The sequence below is a fragment of the Ctenocephalides felis genome, unplaced genomic scaffold (assembly GCF_003426905.1).
Source record: "Ctenocephalides felis isolate EL2017-DRISC unplaced genomic scaffold, ASM342690v1 CF-g0.4_SCAFFOLD_03570, whole genome shotgun sequence".
NCBI lineage: Eukaryota > Metazoa > Arthropoda > Insecta > Siphonaptera > Pulicidae > Ctenocephalides > Ctenocephalides felis.
In genome coordinates, this window is record NW_020539724.1 from 6845473 (window position 1) to 6865317 (window position 19845).

The window sequence follows — 19845 nt, forward strand, 5'->3', positions numbered from 1 at the left end:
TTGCCATTTAATTTTATTAAATGTATGTATAATTAATTTTATATTCAATATATATGTATGAATTCATATAAAACTGTTTTTACAAAGTTTTATATTAAGTGCATATTTTTGTGACTGATATTTATGTGATCCATGTGATTTTCCATGAGCACGTGCTTTTGCAAAAGTGACAATATCTATTTAATAATTATAATTACAATATATATTTAATATTATTTAATGATTTTTTATGGTTTTCAAATTAGTGAAAAACATGTGCCTTAGTATAATAATTCTGTGGGGACATGTGCTTTAACTTTGAAACTGTGATTGTGTTGTGCCTTGATTAAAATAAATATTAACTAAATATTATAATAATATATATTTCAATTAAGTGGTTGGTGTTTTTAAAGAGGATTAAATTATTATTCATTTTTGTGTGAGTATATAATTTAAATTATGTACTTTAAATTTTTCATGTATGAATTTATATGGCCCTAACAAATGGGCCATTTGCATGATTTACATTCTATAGTTATATAATTTACAACTATATTTCTTATAATTATTTTACTTAATTTAATTTACAGATATTCTATGCTAAATTTACACTTTTTTCAAAAAATAATAAATAACTTTGAATTGATATTTTTTAACAAATTAAAACTTGACTTACCATATCAGTCATATTTGTCTGACGCCAAGATGTTCTGCAGGAGTCATGATTGATATATATGCCTGACATACTTGATTTAGTAGGAGACCACAAGTAAAGAAAATTTTTAATTTAGTGACATGAAAAATACTTTTTTTACAGAAATTTTAGCAAAAAAAATTTTTTTAGTTACAATAAGTTTCAATGGTCCATGGAAAATTTGTCTAATGTTATCGTGGCGATTAACGTGTTGAGCTAATTATAAGAACTAAAAAAATTAATTTCAAGTTTGATATTGTTTTATCATTATAATTGACTCCTATATTTTTCGTTTGCTACTAATAGTTTCTTTAGAAGAAAAGTATCATTTAATTAATTTTTTTGCATATAATTTTTAGATTTTTTTTAATTTAATAAATTTTGACCACTCGCATTGTCAGAGAAACAAAGTTTTTATAGGATCAGTAAAACTTAATGTTCAATGTTTATAATTAATAATAAAAATTAAATAAAATTAATATAATGATTAAAATTGGAAACTAATAGGAATATTTAATGCTTTTTTATATGAATTTATTTGGAAATTTTGGAAATTACACAAAAAAGACAAAAATTTGTACATTAACACATTAATCGCCACGATATAATATCAGAAAAAAATCAAATGGGACATAGTTACTTTATCCGATTATTTAGTTAAAAATGTATCAAGGAAATTGATGTATCAAAGAAAAACATATTTTTGCCAAAATTCCTGGAAAAACATTAGTTTTGACTGATATGGTCATTTTTTAATTTATTTATTAATAGACACAAAGGAGAGGAATCAAAAAAAAAAAGAAAAAAAAAGATGATAATAATATTAATAATAATAAAAGAAATTATTTAGAGTTCACTCTAATGAGTGAAGCCTAGTGTGATATGGTCGTGTATTAAAACTTTGTTTCTCGGCAAGCCAAAAAATTTTCAGATCTAGTTGTCAGACACATATGTCTGCCATGGGTCATGCAGAACTTCTTATCGTTAGACGAATGACTGACATGGCGGTTAACGTGTTAAGTGTATATAAGAATCTTCTTAGGATTCACTAAGCATTAATAAGCATTATCTAGTAGATTCAGCAGATTAAGCATTATCTAGTAGCCATACTCTTTTAAATCTTTTATTATCTGGAGGACAATTTATTGACTGATTTTATTTCTATATTTGATTATATGTTACAAGCCCTGGACAATGTTATCACAAATTGTGATTGTGAGTAAAAGTAGTTACATAACAATCAAAGTACCAAAATTCAATCTCAAGTACTTCTTCCTTGCACTAAATCGACCACTTGTTGCCATTACCGCCATGCCCCCCACAAATGCAATGTAAAATTCATTAATTACGATCAATCTTATTGAACTCAAATATCGATCACAAATCTTATTGAACTATCGAACTATGTTGTATATGTAACTGTGTCAACATAAATACCATTCATGAACAATATAAACGACAATGTATCCAGCCACAATGTTCTTTCTAGACCTGCCCTAATGCGTTGTAAATTCAAGTATCCAGAGCTGGTCGTTTAATTTTATGTTTTTTTACATTACTTTTCTATATAATTTTATTGATATCGCTTTATTATGTTGAATAACATCTTAATATCGTACTATGCCTGAGCTCATTAAAAATATACTTATGTCTTATGTATTTTTATTGGTGCTGATACGGCGTGTTCGGTTTATCTTGCTACTTTTAATGTTATTGTCATCGTAAAATTGAAACTTTAGTTTGTACAGTAATATTCAGTGAATAATAAATAGAACAGAAATATTCTTATCATATGTGATTAAAAAAGCAGTTCTATTGACGCCTCAGACATCTTTACATAAGCAGCAATGGTATCACCATTAGTCCCCTAATATATTTAATTATGATCTCATCAAACAGAAAATGGACAACCCTACCCCTTTTAAGTCAGATAGGGTGAAACTAGTTAAAGTTTACTACATTTTTTTGGAAACACTTTTATACACTCTGATATAAAAGTTTTGAATAAAACGACTTTGAATTCGATATTTCATTCTTTAGTAATAAATAGAAAATTCGGGATATTTTTTGGTTTTTGTCACATAGCTCAAAAATTTCATATAGAACCACCCCTATTCAGTTAGATAAGGTGAAACTGCAAATTGCAAATTGTAATAAATTGCAAATTAAGATGTAATTCTTTTTATCAACGGTTTTCTCAAAAAAGCCTGAACCAATTTTGAAATTTTTGTTGAAGTTGGAGAGATATCAGTTTAAGAATCCTGCTGATTACTTTTTGGTGAATATCGTCCGGGTCGTTTCTTCGTAATCTTTTGGTAATTTTTTTTAACAATTCTGCATATTTTATTTTATATTATTCAAAAACCAATCTATTTTTTTCATTATTTAGTGCAATGTAATTGAACTTTATTTTGCTGATAGAACATATTGGCTGTCAATACATCCGCAGTGCGTTTCGCAACTTGCAATCGTTCTTCCGTTACAGATTCCAAAACGGAAATTTAATATTGCTATAATTTCAAATTAATTAGATTATGAATATTCGCATAATCTATATTTAATTACTTGGATAGATTACATCGCTCAAGTAGATCTAAGGAGAAATAACGGGACAAACTAAATTTGCCAGATATGGCTCCGCTCTCAATACTAGTATTGAAACAGATTGTTTTTCAAATGCATAATTCGATTTTGATGAAACTTGACATACATTGTTACTACACTTTACTAAATATTTGACAAAAATTTAAAGTTGAAACATTCAATAGTTTCTGAGATAGGCCAGGTTGATGGGTGGCTGGCTCCGCTCTCAATACTAGTATTGAAACAGAATGCACGTTTTCAAAAATGCATAATTCGATTTTGATGAAACTTGACATACATTGTTACTACACTTTACTAAATATTTGACAAAAATTTAAAGTTGAAACATTCAATAGTTTTTGAGATAGGCCAGGTTGATGGGTGGCTGGCTCCGCTCTCAATACTAGTATTGAAACAGAATGCACGTTTTCAAAAATGCATAATTCGATTTTGATGAAACTTGACATACATTGCTACTACATTTTACTAAATATTTGACAAAAATTTAAAGTTGAAACATTTAATAGTTTTTGAGATATGCAAGGTTGATGGGTGGCTGGCTCCGCTCTCAATACTAGTATTGAAACAGATTGTACGTTTTCAAAAATGCATAATTCGATTTTGATGAAACTTGGCATACATTGTTACTACACTTCACTAAATATTTGACAGTAATTTAAAGTTGAAACGTTCAATAGTTTTTGAGATATGCGAGGTTGATGGGTGGCTGGCTCCGCTCAGTTGTTAGAAAAACCCGGGACCCAAGGTGGAAATCCTGGACTGTCCCGGCCAAACCGGGAAATATCGTTGTTGGTATCGAAAAATCAAAATAAATACGTTTTAAATTTATTTTTTTTAAGTTAAAAAAATTAATAGCAATTTCATGTTAAATTTATATTATTAAATATTTATTAGTAGTTAGTAATTTATTTTTTATTAATAAATTTTTTATTCCAAATCTATTTTTTTATGTAAGTAAATTTTTTTAAGATATCTAACAAGTTTAGATATCTACTTAGCATTTCAATCCATAATTTTCAAATACTCCAGGTAATTAGCTGGTATTTAGACAGTAAATAATGAAGAATATTAATGTTTGTGGTACTTGGCTGTCTTATTCTAATTTCTCTTTCACTTTTGCGCTTAACAACATATTATTATTATTATTATTACTCTTAGTATTACTATATGTATTTGCACCAAGTTATATTTGTATTGCTAATTGCTCTGTAAGAAAACTGAGACCAAGTACCACTGAGGTCAGAGAAGGTGATATTTTTAAAATTCAATTTAATAATTTACAGGATAGTTTAGGTTGATATAATATAGAAGCAAAATATTTTAATTATTGCTTTATGCAAAATGACAACATGAGAATTTAATCACAAACTAAATAAAATCTCCTAAAATTTATTTCTCTCCTCTTCATTCAACGGTCAATTAATTTTCTGCGTTACAATCTTCTTGATAAAAATTGACACTGCCAAAATTGAGATTGCTTTTGAAATTGAATATGGTAATATGATACTTAACAAAACGTTCAAGCTCGATAAAAATGGATATAAAACATTATATGGAGTTTGCAAAAAAACATTTTGTACCACATGTGTGGTATTAACTAAGTATAAGTATCCATAACAAACTTTTCTTGTTTTTATCTTTCGTGTCAAATAACAATTGATATTATAAATATCAATTTATATCATGGACAAAACTGTAGCGTGAAACTTAATCTTTTAAATTAATCGTCTTATTTGATTTTATGGTAATATAAATTCATTAGAAGTGTCATCGTAAAACTGATATGGTTCTTGTTCTCAGACTATAAATGGTGCTATTTGATTAAATCGAATCGTTTGTTATTTTGAATCACATCTTGGATATGTTAGTGAATTTATAAATGCATTTGTCATATTTGGACATGATTTGGTCAGAAGTCTTTTAAGATATTCGCATCTAATTTTTGGAAATGAATTCAATTTAAAACTATTTTTTTTACTTTATTATTGTTTATTTTCAAAATGTTATTTTATATTTTTCTTATTGCTTTTCCTGATGTAAAAATTTCAAAAAATTGGAGAATGATGACACAACCGTGTCGAAACGTATAAACAAGTCGTTCATAATTTATTGTTTCTTTTATTTCGACGATTGGCTGTAAATTAACACTCAAGAATATGTCTCAACGCCGAACAAAAAAATCTAAAAATTACAATTTAATCAAGGACCCTATAATTAGAGGACCTTCTCTCATATTTCTAAGAATTATATTAATTGATTTGCAAATTTGAAATTACTTCTTTCAAGTATATTTATTGATTTATTCAGAATGTTTGTTTTTTGTTATTATTCCTTACTAAAATTGCTCTATATCGACCTGATTGAATTATTTCGATTGAAAAGTCTAATGCGTTCTAATGGGAATTTTTCTATGTTAATCATTTTACCTTGTTCATTTTTTCAAATTTATTGACTATTTGTCTTTTATGCCTTATTATTTTATTTAACCAAACTTTGTAATCTGTGTCCTAATTTTATATAAATACAGTTCAATCCTTTATATACCGTCTTAAGCATTTGCATTTGAACTAAATGTACATATGTAGGCGCAATTCTGATTTATTGCACCAGGATATGCTTAAAATGGATATTTCATACATAGATTTAAATACTATTTTTTGGAATAATATTCAATATTATATGAGATGTTTGTGCTATTTTAATAGTCTGGGAATTTTCTTTCAATAGTGTGCTTTCCATAAGAAGAAGACATCTTGAAATCTTTTTATCCTAAAATTATCTTTGCTAGAGAAGTATGAGTATCTGATAGTATTAAAAAGCATAAAATGTACTATGTTTTTAAATATGTAGTTATTCTTGTGTAGGAATTCATAAAAACAAAATACAATTATATAATTTTATTCATATTTATAAATTACAAATGGAGAAGTTCAAAGAGTTGTACTGGTCAACTGGCAAGAATTCCATTTTTCTAGAAAAAATTATATAATTTTCGAAAATTATTAATATTGCTTTGAGGACTATTATAAAATTGTATACCTATAGCATAGTTTACACCAGTAACATTATCTATTTCATTATTATTTTATTAATAAATTAATTTTTCTTCTATTCCAGGCATTGGCCGAAGAACTGGTATTCGTGTGAGGAATTATATTTCCCCAAGATGAACCATTCCACTTTTCTTCACCATTTCGGTCATATTTCCGATAAATTTCTCATAATTAATAGTCCGCGTGTTATAATATAGTGAACTCGATAAAAAAATAGTTTGTGTTTGTGAATTTCGAAAGAACTATTAATTTGGCAAGATGACGAATATGAGCAGGATACGAGTTGTGGTGCTGGGATCGGCCAGAGTTGGAAAGTCAGGTAAGTCTTAGATTATTTAAATAATTTATATGTAATATTTAGAACATTTGAAGGGGATAAACATAGTCGACTTCATGCCTCAAATAGGAAATTTATCTTTAGATTTGATCAAGTTCTTAAACAAATAGCACAGCTATTCTTCTTGACCCAGTTCGTACGCATTATTAGAGAACTTCACCCATTTTCCATAATTTTGATTCCCAAATCGTGTTTCACATAAAACATAATTTTTATCCAAGAATTAAATTCCGTTTCTTCCTGTTTATAATACTTTTATTATATGAGAAATTGTGCTTGTAATAACTTTATTAACGCTAATGTACATTTAATGATCGAGTGCGTAATTTGAGATTGAAAACATACGAGCACGCATTTTATTTGTTTGTATTGTAACAATTATCATATTAGATACTAAACTTATAATTTTTGTAATTTCAATTTATAATGGAGTTTTAATATTTAATTTTGTTCGTATTATGTAGGTCAGTAGGTAGGTAGTTGCATTAATATTAAGCAGAAATATCAGTGAAAAGTTGTGACTGAATCAAACTATAGTGATGCTATTTATTGGTAAATGGTAAATTATGTATTTAACTAACATTTATTTATACATTTACGTACGATTTACACAAACAAAGTATTTTCCCAACTAATTGACTCATTCGTGCTCAGAAGATAACTGTTCTTAACAATTTATAGTACTTTATGTGCTTGTACTTAGAATAATTGTCCGATAAATGGATAATTGGCGGATTAAATCTAGGAAATGGTGCCTTTCAGTCTATGTCCATGTTGTTGATTCAAACACATCAATTAACAATTCCAAATTTGGCAAAAGATCACAACTGCATTGATCTCTTTATAAGGAACTAATTAGGATGCACATAATACTTCTTAACTTGCTTTTTAGAAGGCAACCAAATCTACCATTGATATTGTCAAAGATTGGTGATGACTCTTGATCATCTAATTAGGACCTTTCCACAAAATTTGCCATGTCCAAATAAGATTATTTTATCCTTTACCATCTAGCTACTCTACTAAAATCGGCTATAAACGCCCACCCCGAATAGAGGAGTAACAATTGTGCCATGTCTGTTACCTACATACGCAGTTTAAATGCTTTTAAATTAAATTGCCCTTTGATAAATTTACATAAACTTTAAGAACACCAACCAGACGGCCACGTCATTTCTCATCATATTAAATCAAGTGCTGTAACGGCGTCATTAAGTCCGAGATTTGGTGTTAGTCCAAGGGGGTAATGGACAAAATTGAACTGTTGTAGCAATTCTTGAGAAAAATTGGGTAAGAACCTACTTTTCTTAGATTCTTGTCTTTTTGAAAATGTAGTCATACATGGATGACAAAGATCGATTTGTTGGTAATAGACAAAATTGAACTGTTGTAGCAATTGTTGACGAAAATGCTAAAGTTGGTAAGAACCTGGATTCATGTTCTTTTCAAAATGTAGTCGTACATGGATGACAAAGATCGATTCAGCTATTGTTTTAGTTCTCAAAAACCGATGTTGGTCATTTGTTCAGAATCCTCAGGTTTGAATAAAGTCATGACTACCAGATGTATACAAGTTCACAACCAAATTTACCATTTATGCATCAACAGTACTAGTAATATAAATAAAGTACTACCATAAACTGTCACTATTTTACTGTTACTACTCAGTTTCTGGTGACTAATGACTGTCGTGTCGCGTACTCTCGGACTATTCCTGAAACATCGTCGGGTTGGGATTATATTAAACAAGCGACGATAATAATGATTCGAACGCGAGCTTTACAGCAAAACGATCGCGTTGAGTTAAAAATAAAGTAATAAATATTACTATATAGCAAAATCCTACATAATTTCTATACTCTGGTCAAAGTGTACCCGTTAAGGATTGTCTGATCCAAGGATTCTCAAAATTTTGTAATAAACTTATTACTTATCTACTATCAATTTGTATCTGTCGCTCGAATTTGATTGAGAGGCAGTTTAGAGAATTTTTTGGTCTACCTAAATTTCCTTCACTTTCCTAATTTATGTAAATGTAGACATTCTTACATGAAATGCTGCAAAACCACAAAAAATGCTCTTATCAAATAATTATGATTGAAAATTATGTTTTTGTCTCTTAATTTTTGGCATATCTTCTATAAAATGGCTTTAGAATTGGAAAGACATTTTTAACTTTAGATACCAAATTTATACAAATGTGGACATCCTAATAGGATTTGCTTCCAAAATCCAAGTACATAATTATCAAATATTTCCAGTTCAAATTTTTGGTATATTCATAATATTTTTTTGTTTCTATTTTATTCCTAATTTACCAGTGCTTGTTTTCTAAGCAAATCAATCAAAATTTCTTGGCAATGTTTATTACACTTTCGCAAAATCTCGTATTTTATCTGCAATAAAATTTTGTGATGTAATACCATTTTCTCCTACAAGTTCTGTAAATCATTTGGCCACCCAAGATTATCTAACATATTTAATAAAAATTGAAAAACAACTAGTTGGGATAAGTAATTCGTCATAAAATTGAACTATGTGGGCGGAAAATTGCCAATTGGATAAGTTGGTAAGGAACAGCTCAAGTTTACTTGTCTGCAATTTCAATTTCAATTTATATTGATATGTCGTTATTAATTTGTATGATTAATTTATGATTAAATCAGTTTTCTTAGACCTATAATAGTTTATGGAGCTGTTTTGACTATCAACTCGATCGCCAAAGTTTTATCAAAATCTCAGACAATTGAATTTTCTCTTGTTAGAAAAATAGTCTCCGCCTTGTCCAAAAAATATTATGGATATTTTGCTAAAATTTTATGAAAACTGTTTGAGGATAGCCAGACAAGTTATAGATATAGAAAATGATTTAGTTTTATTTTAACTTCTTCAATAGAAATCATTTTTTTTAATTGATCGATAATTATCAATCATAGAGATACTGGCACTGTCTAAAATAACCAATTATAAATAGTTACTTTGGGCAGTATCAGTATCTCTATAAAAATCTGTATATTGTGAGTTGTTGAAATTTTAAAATTCAATCCATGAGCAGAATGAATTTGACATACAATTATCACAAAAATTAGAAAAATGAAACAAGTTATCAATAAAATTCATGGATTTTTTTTCGGGTCCCAAAGTTTTGGTACTCATTGCCTGCGCTGTTACGAACTTTTAATGACCATTATTCACTAACTATTTTGCAAAACTTGAACGTCCTGATATAGTCGTGTACATAATTAATATTTTCATAATAATTATGGGTATAAATAAGCCCATAATGGGCGTTAACCAATGAGTTATTTATAAACGGATAACTCATATTAAACGATAGCCGAGAGTGAGAGAGAACTCTGATCTTGGGAATAAATATATTTATCAATGAATTTTTGTAGATGGTAAGAAATTTTTGCAGTTGTAAAAGATATATAGTGATTGAATGAAAATATCTATAGTACTTGCAATATTTGTTTTACGTCCAGAGTGATTTTGGAGAAATTCGCCTGAAATAAAGGAGCATCAAATAAAGCAGCATTTACCAGCTTTCAAATTTTCTTTATCTTTGGTTAGATTCTTTATTGAAGCTAAAGTATGAACACTATTATTCAATCTGTAGATGTTCATAAATTTCAACCATCAATTGCGCTTGTTGCCTTCGTTGCAGCGCCGATCACTTCGCCTAAAAGTACTACTTCACAAGTTTGATTTTATCCCTTTCCCTGTCAAGTCTCAAGTTATCGCTGGAACTATATCAATAATATGTCGTAGATTCATAAACTGACATTTTCACATAAATCCAGTATGTCATTCACTTTTAGTAGCAATGCCAAACATCTAATTTCCTTTTTTACATCATGCCGCTTAAATCGGAGGTATCAATCATTCTGAATGTAGTACAACAAGACCGCCGCGTAACAGATTCGTATGTATTATTAAAATCGGCTTTCCTCAACTTTTGATTTGTGATCATTGAAAGTAGGTTTTTATTTCGTTTTGGAATTAACACTTTTGCAAAATATGAAAAATTACAGGAAAAATATTAACTGATAATTACAGAGCGCTGCGGACGAGGCGAAAAAATGATGTATAGTATGGAATCGGTTTCTGCATGTTTATTGGACAAAAAATTGGGGAATTATATTATTGATTGAATTGAGTTTCTCACGTTATGGTTAATTTTATTGCGATGAAAACAGCTAGCTGATCATTTCACACAAAATATATATTTTTGTTTTAAACATGCTCATTTTTGTGGAAACTGGCAATCTGATATAGCGCCATTTGACTATACTATTTTCACGCATAAAATTAGAAACAGCGGCATTTTTTAAAATGTTCTGAATACATACGGTAAATATTCTCTAGAATTCTAAAATTATGCTCTTTTTAGAATTTCAGAAATGATTTTTAAGCATAGAAACTAATACTTCTTCAATTTTATTACAATTTTCGAACTACACTACAATTTTGCCGAAGAGGCTCCAATGGCATTTTGCTTGAAGGCGAGTTTCGTGAAATTCCAGAAATTTGTGAATAATGGACTTTGTAATAAGAATTTATTCCAAATTTTAATATTTTTTTATAATTAAATCACTTTTTGTAGACCCATAGCCCTATTGGCCTAATAAGATATTAACCCTATCATACAATTTTTTTACCAAAATTGCCAATTTTTGTTCTAACATTAATTACGAAAAAACGTCGCAGCTGATCTTCACCAAAAACTAGTCATCACGATTCCCCTACCGATATTTTTCAGTTTATAAATTTTTAAAATCTGTTTAGAATTTATTTTTTGAGAACTTGGTACGTTTTTTTTAAGTAAATCAGTTTTTGTAGGCTCATAGTCCTACTAGCCTTTTAAAATATTCTTTAAGAATATGAACCTTATCATACACATTTTACCAAAATCGCCAAAATTTTTTCAACCATGAATCACGAAGAAACTGCGCAGCCGATCTTTACCAATCATCACGATTCCCAACTAATTGTCTTCAACCAGTTTTAGAATTTTTAAAATTTGTTCAGATTTTTTTGCGAAAACTTGGTTTGGGTTTCTTTTTGGCGAGAAAGTTTTGCCAATCGTCTCCAAAATTAATCAACTTGGATCTTAATCGAATTTCATCAAATGGTCTCAAAATTTTTTGGTAAAATGGTCAAATTTTAACCCACTCTTTTAACTTTCCTTAGGGTAAGTTATAGTAATGGGCTAAAAATCGAGAATTTTGGCATACCTCAGAAAAAAATTATGTGTGTGTGTATGTGTCGAGACAATTTTTCGTCGACGATTTCGGGCGTATGGATAAACTGATTTGAAATTCAAAATGCAATTGATTTCTATTGATAGGGTGATGTGAAGATTAGTTTTCGGCAAAAGCAGATCTAGCCGTTACGGAGATACGGAGCAAAGAGTGCAGAAAATAGAAACCGAGTTTTTGAGAGAACGGAAAGAAAATGTTACAGTAGTTATAATAATCTATTTGAAAACATTTATTAGTCCTCGATCATTTCGATATGGTACGGGAAGTTTCAGCAATTTGCCTTAAGGCGCCATTGAATACACCACTCAATATTGGTGCCAAACAATTCAGAATGACTTTAAATGTCCAGAAAAAATAAAGATAGCAAGTTGGATTTTCCAGAAAAACGTACATTTTTCCTTCGAGAACTTAATAATTGTATAACAAACATTAAAAATTGTTTGACCAGAATTACAAGTGTATTTCTTGAAAGTTGCCTCTCAATAAATTTCCCTAGAGGCTTTTTACCGATCCAAATGTCACTTGTACCCTTCAAATATCTATCAACTACCATGTGTGCAATTTTCTAAGCTTGTCATTATATAAAACATGATTTCAGAAAACCCGTTTCTAAATATACAAATCAAAATTATGCAAACTAATAAACGAAAGCAAAGTTTCACCAAATCCGGCGGTATTTTTGAAACCGTATCAAATGTCATTGTTGTTTGCCATTTCTTTTGAAAGAGAAATATCATATTTTCGCATATTAATTTCGCATTTGTATTCATTTAATATGTTTCGAATTAACATATTTTAATTCATAAGAAGTCTTTAATAAGACGGGATATTAATTCGTCATTAAGAAGCGCGGATTTAAAAAATCGCGCGGAAATCGCGTAAACCAGTTCTCTTAAATAATGCTTTGTTAAATATGCAAAGTGGCTCATACGATCATAACGAGAATATATATACGTACTTAACAGAAATTGGCATTGAATTCTTTTATGAAGACCATTATATCACGGTCTGAGTGTATAAATTTTTGTCATCGGAAAGAATTTTTAATTTCGTTATATATGGGTCAGCGTATTTGCATCACAAAATGAATTGATATTAGCTGAAACATTTATGGTTTTGCGACCCAGAAAAACGTCAGATGCGATTAAAAATTGCATAAGCGCTTAATTAATTTTACACGACTTTAATAAAATCATGCACTTCGATTAAATTGAGTTTATCGTTAAAGATTCGCGGTCATAAATTTTAAGAGTTCTTTAAAAAGTGATCGTCTTTAAGCCAGAGAATAAATATAAGAATTATTACGTAGTATGTGATTTATTAATACTCCATAAATATTTTATAAACGTTACGTTTCAAAGGTTTCTGAACATTTTGGTATACCTTAGAAAAAATGGATGTATGCGTGTGTGTGTAAGTGCGTATATGTTTGTGTGTGTGCAGATACAAATTTTCGTCTACGATTTCGGGAACACGGATGAAGCGATTTGAATAATTCAAATAACATTCGATTCGTATTGATAAGGAGACGTGCTGATTAGTTTTTGGCGAAGGCAGCAGGTCTAGCCGTTCCGAAGACATGGCTCAAAAAGTGCCAAAAACGGTAACTCAGTTTTTAAGAGAACGGAGCGTCCGATTTGAATAATTCAAAAAACATTTTACTTGTATTAACAAGATGAAAAACTTATTTTCATAAAGGCAGGTCTAGCAGTTTCGGAGTAAAAATAGTAAAAAAAAATGCTATTTGGCGGTCAAAAATGATCATTAGACATATGCACATCAAATTATCAGATATTTTATAGAGATTTCAACAATAAGTATAAATTTTGTTTACATTCCTATGGGTTCTGTACCAATGTTTGCAAGTTAGACGGCGATGCCGCGTTTACTCGCTTCGATATTTTGCCTCTATGTAGTTAAAGCATTACGATTGCTTTGAAAAAAGTTAAGAATTTCCAAAATATTTCAAAATAAATTTTACCAGTTATCTATTAACCATTAGTTACATAAAAATTGTGTAAGTGGTATGTAGATATTCTCAGCTTTGACAATAATTTTTAGTTTTCACTGGTTTCTCGTCCAGCTATAATCTTGTCATCCACTTATAAACAAATCTGGTTTGTTAATATTTTTTCGCTAAACTATAAATGTTCCACATCACCTTGCGTTTCCTTCCTTGCAATTTAAACATAAAACAGTATGTTTAAAACGGCTACTTCGATCATTTACCAGTTTCATCAAGTTCTCTACCCGTTGCTCATAATTTAATATATATATTTAGAGTAATAAATACCTTACAGAAAATGCTTTCCGCGGTGCTAGAACTATTTTAAAGATAATAAGACGATAACGGCGGCACGATTTAATTTGAAATCTTTATCGATAACAATTATCTGGTACCGATGTACCCTATATAATATGAATTTTTCGACCTACTTTTAAAGTAATATGATTCAGATGTCGAGACGGGAGATTGCTTCTTTCTTGTACCGACCGATCGTTGCGAATTTATTTTTGACCGGCAGGTATTTACAATCATCATTTGTTTTGCTATAAAATCGTTTTATGGGGAAATGTATATGAAAAAGATACTGCGAAATGGGTTACAGGAAGTATAATCGATTTTTTAAATTGAACCAGCAACTATCTCAAAGCGTAGCGCGTTGAATCTGAAATATCGGAAGTTCATCATATTTAGTCTAGAGTTCCACAAGGGATTATACTAGGTCTACTCCGCACCTGATCTATTAAAGATATCACGTTACCATCAGAGTATGAAACTTTCACAACACTGTAGGAGATGAATTTAATTTTTTTTACTTTTATTATCTATACAGTAGAGTATTAACGAAAATAATTGCTTTGAAGACTTGTATTTGTAAACAAGATCTACAACATTTAGATTTTTATGTAAACTTTGATAATTAACGGATCCTGTACTATAAAATTTAAAATAATTGTTTTCTTATCATTCTTTTCGATTTTTCTAACCTTCCGCATATATTAGTTTATTAGTTTCCAATCCATAGTGAAGAAATAGGTTTTTATATCCCGTTTTCTCTTCTTCGACATTTATAGCAAAAGAAAATTTACTACTGTCTTCCTATTCAATATATAATATTTTTACATCTGATAGGTCAAAGAATGAATGTATTTGAAAACCATAATTACAATGTATTCCTTTGTACGAGGAACTCTTTGATATGCTACCTATTTGAATTTGAATAGTAAGTTTTCATATTGTTTGATTTATAGTTTATTGAAACGTTCATAAAATTATGATTGGTTTCTGTGTCCGTAACAAGATTTATGTTGTTAATTTTTCCAACACAAAGTGAAAACTACCAGAATAGAGATAGTTGGTATTTTTAATTTATCACTTTAGTTGGTGATAGACAAATTAATAAAATGTAATTCTATAAGCTTGTTCAGGGCATTATGCAAAGTCTTGAATTTGGAGACCCTGATGCAGAGAACCTTAAATTTATTTAAAAAAAAGCTAAACTGGTTGGTTTATATATATATATATATATATATATATATATATATATATTAAAACTATTTTATAGTCCTTAGTATTATTTTACTACGAGAGACTTATAATTAATCTATTATGATATTATTAACGATCGAATGCAGATGAATAACGATACTCATTAAACATTTTTTTGCGAATTGATTATTTAGTTTCAATTCTGTATCGAAGCATATAATACTATTTTATTACTTTACAACTTTATAGCTTCGTCTTTATTATTTAGTTTATTGTTTAATAACATTTTTATTTGCTTTTCTCTGGTTGCATTTTATATACCTCATTGCATCGTTGTAGAATAACAATTAGATATGTAATTAGCATTAATGTTGATTAGGGTACAACTACAAACTTTAGTAGGATCAAAATATTAAATAAAGTTACAACTCTTGTCTTATATATTTTTATCACGATTCGAAATGTTGCGATTTATATCTTTATGAAAATTTACTCAGCTTATGAATTTTCATGATTGTTTACTTGCATATAAGGTACAGAGTAGACTTAGTATGCTCCCTTGTGGAACTCTAGACTTACTGTGATGTACTTCTGATATTTCATATTAAATGCGCTACGTTTTGAGATAGTTGTTGGTTCACTTTAAAAATTCGAATAAAATTTCCTTTAACCCATTTTGTAAGGTTTTGCAATGTCAGATTATATTGCCTGTTGTCATCTCAAACAGATTGATATCAAGTAGTTGTGATATTAGTTCTCAATTAAAAATATACATTTAAGTGTGATTTTGAAGAATTCGATCACAATAGATCATGGGATTCTAAAAGTGGATTTAGTTCTTGAAAACCAGAGTTTCTCAGTAACTTTGGACATGCAACCACAGATCCAGGTTGTATTGTCGTTCCAGACATCTTGATATCAAGTAGTCGTGGTATTAGTTGTCAATTGAGAATATAGATTTAAATGCGATTTCAATAGCGTTTCTAGACCACTAAACGCGGTTCTGATTGTTGTTGAAAGAAGTGATTAAATCATTTCAAACTTAAATTTTACCAGGTCTTGAAAAGCAGAATAACTCCTTCTTACATCATGTTTCATACCGATATCATTCCAAACCATTAACATTGTATCACGATCTGAGCTTTATTCGAATAAATGAGTTTCGGAGTACTTACACACAAATACAGAAACAGAAACATTATCCAGCAAATGCAACGAGCGAAAGATTGATTTGAAATCTGCTCGGTACGATCAGGATATATCATGTAACAAAAAATACAAGGATAGAGAAGACTCGTTATTATCCTTCTATCTAATTAACGTTATTATTTTATACGTGATTGCTTCTATACGAGCTTTTATGTTTTATCTGTTCAACTATGAAGGCTGTATCATTATTACGTGATACTTTGGAATGGCTAGAGTTCAGAGATTAAGGGATCCAATGTCAATGGGACGGAGGAAAGAGGAATAATAATCCATTTTAAGAATTAAATTTAGCAAATAATATACAAAGTAAAGTTCTGTAATTTTATTTCACTTATTTTCAAACCTAAAACGACTACCACTGGACAGCATTTTAAAAGCTTATATTTACACATTTGTCACTAAAATTACTGACTGCCTTACCAGGCATGGATATGAAAAAGAGAGAAAAAAATTTAGGAATTAAGGCTGCAGTTTATAGTTTCTATTATTTTTCATTCAAATTTATTTTGGGCATTTAATTAATTTAAAATTATTCTTATTATTGATGTTTCTTGAGATCATGATTACACATCACAACTATAATGAAGAATAAGTATAGCATGCAAAGCGTCTTCGTTTTAATAAAAAAAGCCAAATCGTAGATATAATTAGTTTAAGTTATAGGAAAATTGCTTATATCTGATATTTTTTTTACAAGTTTTACGATCCTGGTTCAAAAAATCGTTCTCTTGTCGTCACCACCTTCTGCTCAGGGCACGACATTGTTTACAACTTTCTGCATCGCAAAAACTAATAAATAAAAAATTACTGCATAAAAATATTGCGAAACGCGGTTGCAAGAAGACAGGATGTGAGTGGCAAAATCCGACATCACAAAATCGAAAAAAAGAACCTGAAATCGAGCAAGCCGTGGAAACTATATTACTGAATCGCACGCGATTGTAATATAATATATTAAGTGAAAAATAATAAATTTATTTATTATATAGCTCGGGGTAAGCGTAACGAATAATACGCATAGCTCATATGTGAATGAGTTACGTGGGCTCTCTGGTGTGTAATATAAACTATGTATCCGTACGCCAGGTAATATAATATCGGTTATAAATAGGCACGAAGCCAGACATCACTTTTACTAGTGATATCTAATACATTGTTGTAAATCTTGACTCTTTTTTTGCTTTTCAAAATAAAGGAATTATATCTTGACTTCATGTTTGTGGAGTTTTTCCTAGCGTAAGGGACATGCATGTTAAATCCGAGCAAGGAGTTAAAGAAATACACTGTAATATTATTTATTGTATTTGAACATTTTCTCACATTAGTTCCTAGTATTATCAAAAATGTTCACGCATAAACTGATTGCTGGTAATTAACTACTGATGTTCAACTTACAGTAAAACGACAAACAAAATGATCTATTAAAAATCAAGTAGCAGTTAAAAAAAATTGAACATGAAAATTTCGACTTCTACAGATCATGTTAATGTGATGCACCGACTGAAATCAGAACGGGAACTTGTTCGAACAATCATACTTTGTCTTATCCCTTCAGACCCTAGGTCAAAATCATTATAGTTTAGCTGTTATGACAACTGTCACTACCGTACCCTGGCACAACCGTACTATTTTTGTTGTTTACACATAGAGTTGTGTATCTTCTTTTAATTATTACTAAAGCATAACTAAAAATAGCTGAATTCTATATACGTACTAATTATGATGTTAAGTAACTTCAAAATAATCATTGTTTCCTGGTAAACGTCTAAAAATAGTCGATTGTTCGACTGATAGCAGACGTCTAAAAATTTTATATACCGGTATGCTTATTTGAAAAAGGCGTATTAAAAAAGCCTCTTACATTCATAATTCTGAACTTTTTTTTTCAATTTTACGATAATCAAAAAAAATATAAAAATAAACTTTTTGACTGTCTGGAATAAGTGCTAATAATTTTTAAAAAATTATCAGGCATCAGATTAGCAGACACCATGCACATCAACATTTTTTTTACCAATTCATATTCCAGTTTCCACTCCTTAATAGAACAATCAAATAAACTTTCAACATATTTAATAGAATGTTTTACATCGATCTCGACACATTTAGAGGTCAAGATCATTGAACTTGATATCTGAATCCGGTGAGGTCGTTTATGTTTTCGACCTTCGTCGTATTTTATTTTTTATGTTTTCCTGCGTGAAACTGAAAGTAACCGCCGCACCGCCAGAAATCTCTGTTGGAGTTAAAGCTCACGTCGGAAACAGTTTTATCTCTCGAAGTTGTGATAGGCGGAAAATTTTAAAAATTGCGGAAAAGGTAAATAGAAATATAAATATTAACACACGTGCTATATGACTGGCTGAAGTCATTTATTATGCTTGCTGTATTTTTTTAAATTATTATTTTGCATAAAATATCACACCTATTTCAATAAATTTATATACTCATTGAGATGTTCTCTTCAACGAGAAGGTCCACTTCTAGAAATTCTCCAGAGTTAAATATTTTTAATTTTTATCTCTTTAAATCTGCTGGCCACTTCTTCCTCAATCTTCGACTTGTTTTGCATCTATTAACTTCTTGAATTTGTGGATTTGGATGTTGACCAAGTTTATGATGATACTTATTGCTCATGTCTCTTATTATTTCTTGAACAGTTGATATATATCGAGAAAGTCGTAATGGATGTTTGCTTTAGTTACAAACGGCATTTACAAATTTACAATTGTTCTAACAATTATATTTCGAAATCTTTGATCTGCGTTTATATTTGAGGAACTTCCACCTCCCAGTATGTTCAGATCAAAACTATAATTGTTCTATTTTTTTGGTGTGCTTATTTTTTCTCACTTTGCTGTTTCATTTATCTTGTAAAGAAGTTTAGGGTCAAAAACTTGAAAAAGGATATCCTGTAGAGTACATATTCTTCTCAGAGGTTGTTCACTTATTTCGTCGGAAATACTTCAAGGATAAGTGGAAGTAATGTCTTGAAATCTTTTAATTTGCACAGGCCTGAGTAATAAATTTGCTGTGAAACGAATTTGTGAAATTTACTCATCCTCTTGATGTATACAGTATACATATATGCAGATTTATATTATGATTGCAAGATGCTGAAAACCAGATTTAAAATATATTTTAGTTCAATCCTCTTTATTAAAATAAACTTAAAAAATTGAATCTTAAGTACGTTATGAAGGAAAGAGCTA

The 19845-nt window shown here is 29.5% G+C and overlaps 1 protein-coding gene across 1 annotated transcript in view; it reads left to right on the plus strand.

Moving 5' to 3' along the window:
- The first annotated feature begins 282 nt into the window (after positions 1-282).
- LOC113382833 (ras-related and estrogen-regulated growth inhibitor-like) overlaps positions 283-19845 on the plus strand; it is a 163019-nt gene continuing 143456 nt past the window's right edge. The window contains exons 1-2 of the mRNA XM_026621077.1: positions 283-418; positions 6395-6649. Of these exons, the coding sequence (XP_026476862.1) occupies positions 6589-6649 (61 nt within the window). The 5' untranslated portion in view covers positions 283-418; positions 6395-6588. The remainder of the gene's footprint in view (positions 419-6394; positions 6650-19845) is intronic.